This window comes from Periophthalmus magnuspinnatus, chromosome 23 (genome assembly GCF_009829125.3).
Source record: "Periophthalmus magnuspinnatus isolate fPerMag1 chromosome 23, fPerMag1.2.pri, whole genome shotgun sequence".
NCBI classification, from domain to species: Eukaryota; Metazoa; Chordata; class Actinopteri; order Gobiiformes; family Gobiidae; genus Periophthalmus; species Periophthalmus magnuspinnatus.
In genome coordinates, this window is record NC_047148.1 from 17,756,293 (window position 1) to 17,761,943 (window position 5,651).

At 42.4% G+C, this 5,651-nt stretch overlaps 1 protein-coding gene across 1 annotated transcript; it reads right to left on the reverse strand.

Annotated features, from left to right (window-relative positions):
- Positions 1 to 3,956: 3,956 nt before the first annotated feature.
- Positions 3,957 to 5,335, reverse strand: LOC117392044 (keratin-associated protein 10-7-like). The gene is made up of 2 exons (XM_033990026.1): positions 5,331 to 5,335; positions 3,957 to 4,740 (listed from the first exon to the last, which is right to left on the reverse strand). Exons 1-2 carry the CDS (start codon positions 5,333 to 5,335, stop codon positions 3,957 to 3,959), a joined length of 789 nt encoding a protein of 262 aa, XP_033845917.1.
- Positions 5,336 to 5,651: the final 316 nt, after the last annotated feature.

Here is a 5,651-nt window from a genome sequence, read left to right on the forward strand (position 1 = left end):
AAACTAACGTTACTTACCAGCAACTTATATATTCTCCCGGAAAGAGGCAGAAGGTTACGCCCTCTGGTCTAGTCTCCGGTCTCCGGGTATAGTCTTTTATCCACTTTGCACTGTTTGTGACTATTGGCTGCATAGTAATTGTCCAAGAAATTAGCCAAAACAAATAAGAAAACAAAATCATATCTGAAAGAAAGACGCAATAAATAATATCCAAATTATGCAGTTAATCTACAGTCAAGATAAAGCTTGTGGCTTGACATTGTGGCTACAGAAAGTATCGTTTACAAAAAGTACTTCAAATAGTCTCAAAGCCTAGAGCAAGCTTTACTTGTATTACCTGTTGAGGAGGATTTGTAGCCTAAAGTTGCTCAAGTAAAAACTACCACTTTTTACCCTTGAAGATGTGCATCATGCATCATGTATGAAATGACTTCTTGCCTTGAACATGATGTACATGTGATAGTCTGAATTAGGCCATTTTCTGTTATCTAACCGCACTGATACATCCTTTCCATAAGATATGTAATATAATCAAATAAGATTATGTGTCCTGCTCTAAAACTGCACTTGAAACATTGTGAGGAAGAATATAACTAATGTTCTTCTGCCACTGATTAACTGCAAAAGAAATGAAAACCTTGTGGCCCAAATCACCTGAATCCACTCAAGAAGTTTGGTGTATTTTGTGGACCACAATTTATGCTTCTAAAGAACTAATTCGATTTCTAAATGAGATAGTGTTTTAACAGTCAAAATAAAAAATTAATGAATTAAATCATTGTGTTTTCTTTTCTTCTTACAGAAATGGACTTTGATGCAACATTTTCTTTGTGGATTTTGACTTTGTTAAAAAACAGTGCATTAATGTTGAGCGTGATCATGTCATGCTACAGCTTCAAATGTTAAGAGAAGAGTTATGGGAATTTTAAGATTGAAATAAAAAATTGGGTTAGCAATTTTCATTGTTCAAACTGCAAATCATTCACTTTGAAACTCTTTGATCAAGTATTTTACTGCCCTTCCTTTCATTACAGGTGATTAAAGTCATCACTGTTTATTTATGAAAAAGTGGGTTGGCCATCGCTGTCTGTTAGAAGAGAACAGCACTGTATGAAATGTATCTATGAGGGACAACTTCAAAACCTGCCAAAATACTTCACCTGCTTGTTACTCGTTGATAACAGAACATTTAACCAGATCACATGACTGCATAAAGCTAAGAACTAGTCGCACCAAAACTGAGACGAGAAAGAGGCTTACACTCCAAGAAAAAGCAAAACAAGATACTTTGGTGGCACACCCACAATTTAATAATCTGGTAACGAGCATTTATCCACACACCTCCACCTGTTTTTTAATGTTTTGTGTGGACTTGTATAGTTGTTTGTTTTGTTTGTTTTTCTGCTTGTATTGTGTTTTAAACTGGGCGCCCAAGTGCTCTCATTGGTTCCCCTGTATAAATAAATAAATATAAAGAAAGAAAGTTCCTCAGAATGCACAGAGCTCTGTGCAGTGTTCACAAAATCACCGTCAAAATGTTTCACCACGTTTTCAGATTACACAGACCAAATATATGAGGCTCATGTTGGAAATGTGCCAAAGACAGAATTTGTAATTCTTTACAATGTCATTCACTGGCATCGTTGTGCTCTTTTAACTTCCAACTCTTTTTATTTCTGACACATTTCTGATGTCATTCGCTATTTTGAAACAAAGACACCAGATGTGTGACATTCTGTTGAATATCATAATGGTACTGGTTCTACTGCATTTTTAAGCACAATTCTCTCTCAAGCACAGTGTGGATCCAGTCAAATGTGTTTTCTGCTTTTGACCCATTCCTCAAACAGTCTGGAGGAACACAGAAGTGCAGTGCTCAAGGACCCTTTATCAGAGCCTGGTCAGGGAGTACCTCGCTGCAGGATATGTCCACTGTCCATATCTATCTGCATCAGTCTCAATATTTGTTTGTGCACTTATGTATATTTTTGCCAGCGTATATCTCATTTGGCCTATGAGTTGCCATAAAATATCAATGATATATAGTGGAATCATTTGGTGTCCTGGTTCCAAACAGTGTGGTAATAATTAAATGTTTTAAATGGTTTGTCTAATATGTAACCTGCCTGGTTAGAGTAAGCACAGCCTCACATGTTGGTTGAAAAAGAAAGAAAAAGTTATAAAAAATGCAATATAATGTCTTGAAAATGTTCTAATATGACTAAAACTCCAGTTTAGACGTGGGAAATCTGTCACTTTTCAAGCACTTTTATTTTGCTGAATCACTTCTGAGTTAATCTTCTTGATACGTTAACACTCGTGTCCATTTTATCATCCTGTGTTACAGATATGACAGCGCTGCGCCTGTTCTGTTACATGAAGAGCAGGCGCAGAGGCACAGGAATCGTTCTGTAGATCTTTATTGTTGGTTACAACAATACAGTTGGGCTAAAGGCAACATACAAAAAATTCAAAGCAGTGTCAAAAGCAAATTGATTAACAAATTGAGACTGTATCAGTGTTTTAAATCCTTCCTTAGTGGGGGTCATGCATTCCTGTATGAAAAGTGGCTACAGAGAAGAAATGCGGACTTAACCAAAATGACTGACTGACTGTGATTACAAGAAATGGCAACTGTTGGATGGAAAACAAAACATTTTATACCTATGTAGAAAGTAAGCAACTTGTGTATTGTTCACACTAGCATCAGCCGACAGTTTTTAAGTTTGTCACTCTCACCTTTTTGGCTGAAAATCAACCACCTTATCAAGACCAGGTTGAACAATAACTGTATCAAGGAAGTAATGTGGAAAAGATTATTATCATTTTTATTTTTATTTCTTGGTAAGTGCAATGAGCACTGACATTTTATTACTATATGAGGAGAGTGTGGGAGGGGCTGACATTGGGAAGTAGAACTCCAGGAAACCTTGTGCCACAGGAAGCATCCCGGAGGACACAGTTTAGAGACAACAGTGAAGCACAACTACATTTAGAACATCTTCCGTCCGAGCTCTACATGGTAATATCCGTCATCATGGCATCGGAGGAGAAAATTATTTTTGGGACCATGTGCCAATCAACGCCAGTGAGCACAGGCCATGGAAAAAAAACATGATGCCTTGATGATGATCTTGGGTTCATCTTCCAGATTTTATTATACTTCTCTGATTCAGTCTGAGGGACTGACATGCTTCATTCTGTGAAATGAATTGAGAATTTTGAGCAGGTAATTTGATTTTGCAAAAAGATACTTGATGTTTGTATGAATTGTTTTGATGAATGTATTTGGGCCTAAAGCAAATGAGAAAAATTAATTAATATAGAGTGTTCTTCAGCCAATGATTTCATATTACTAATAAAATGCAGTATCTATTTGGCAGTGTGAGCATCTTGGCCTGTGGTAAGTGACTATGGTTTGTGGTGGTTATAGGTTGTATGCAATATAAAAGCAAACTGTTTATAATGCTGTGGAAATTATTTCTTGAATGATAATCCATTTACAAAGCTTGTGTCCATTATTGTCATGTGTTGCAGAATTATTTGGTGAAGGATCAGACATGTAGGTTGGACGGGTGTCGTTCAAATCTGGGTCAAAAACTGTTTATTTTTATTTAACAAACAACGGCAAGAAGCTTAAGCATTACATTAATATGGCATGTGAAAAAATATTAAACAAACGTAGATGTTGTAACGGCGGGTGTAGCGGACCAAAGAGTGCAGACTCGGGGAATATTTACAGTGTTTGTTGTACAGATTGAGACAAGATACAAAACTGAGGGTTGATCTGATGGTGAGCAGGAAGCCAGGTACGGGCCAGGATCCAGGAACGTGGAGTGCAGGGAAAAACCAAGACAGTGCCAGAGCTGATAAGCAGGGTCAAAGCAGGGTCGAAGCAGGGTCGAAGCAGGGTCGAAGCAGGGTCGAAGCAGGGTCGAAGCAGGGTCGAAGCAGGGTCAAAGCAGGGTCAAAGCAGGGTCAAAGCAGGGCTGAAGGTACACATAGGATCCGGCACCAAACGCAGATAATCCAGTACAGAACAGGGTGGGGCGGCACAGGGCGGCACAGGGCGGCACAGGGCGGCACAGGGCGGCACAGGGCGGCACAGGGCGGCACAGGGCGGCACAGGGCGGCACAGGGCGGCACAGGGCGGCACAGGGCGGCACAGGGCGGCACAGGGCGGCACAGGGCGGCACAGGGCGGCACAGGGCGGCACAGGGCGGCACAGGGCGGCACAGGGCGGCACAGGGCGGCACAGGGCGGCACAGGGCGGCACAGGGCGGCACAGGGCGGCACAGGGCGGCACAGGGCGGCACAGGGCGGCACAGGGCGGCACAGGGCGGCACAGGGCGGCACAGGGCGGCACAGGGCGGCACAGGGCGGCACAGGGCGGCACAGGGCGGCACAGGGCGGCACAGGGCGGCACAGGGCGGCACAGGGCGGCACAGGGCGGCACAGGGCGGCACAGGGCGGCACAGGGCGGCACAGGGCGGCACAGGGCGGCACAGGGCGGCACAGGGCGGCACAGGGCGGCACAGGGCGGCACAGGGCGGCACAGGGCGGCACAGGGCGGCACAGGGCGGCACAGGGCGGCACAGGGCGGCACAGGGCGGCACAGGGCGGCACAGGGCGGCACAGGGCGGCACAGGGCGGCACAGGGCGGCACAGGGCGGCACAGGGCGGCACAGGGACCGACAGGAATGAAGGGACGACGACCTCGCCCCGAGTGTCTTCTCCCAGCTCCTCTTATCCACTGCAGGTGTGGTGATTAGCCAGATGGACAGCAGGTGCGTGCAGGAGGTGCCAAGAACTCCGCCCAGCTCCGTGTTCAGGCAGGTGAGGGAGGGGGAAGAGCACACAGGGAGACAAAACAGGAACAGAAATACACACATCATGACAGTAAAAAAATAAATACAATATTTTGTTTTCAGGGCTTTTGGATTTGAACAATAGTTTAAAGAAATTATATAAGAGGGCAAAGGGATTTAAATACAATGAATTTGGGTTTCTGGTTAGAAAATTTACAACAATGAATATGATATTTTGATGGGTTTATGATTAAGTTCAAGACAGATATATATTGTTTCCACAATATCTTTTTCAAAAACACCAAAAATGATATGTTTTGCATTAAGTTGTAGATTTATATCAAGCTTTCTTTTCACAAACAGAAGTGTGTCATTCCAAAAGATTTGAGTGTACGAGCAGTCCCAAAGCGCATGGGTGAGCGTTTCTTCACTGCTATGACAGAATGAACAAGGATGATCTACGTTTCATTTTGAAATGACAACATTACCAGGGTAACATCTATGTAGGATTTTCAGGCATACCTCATGAATCTTATTAGTTACAAAATATTTCCTAGGCAAAAGTCAAACATATTTCCACATAATGTCTGCATGTACAGACATTATGTGGACATATTTCCACATAATGTCTGTAAATGCATTGTTTGTTTGCACGTTTGCACTGTTGTTCTGATGCTGCTGTTGTATATATTTTCTACCTCTAAGTATTTTATTTTATTTTTAAGCATATCTTTTTAAACTTTGTATTTGTATTTATTCAGTGTGTTTTTATGTTGCACTTTATCACCGAAATAAGTTCCTAGTTTGTGAACTGTGTTCACAGACGATGGCAATAAAAGTCTT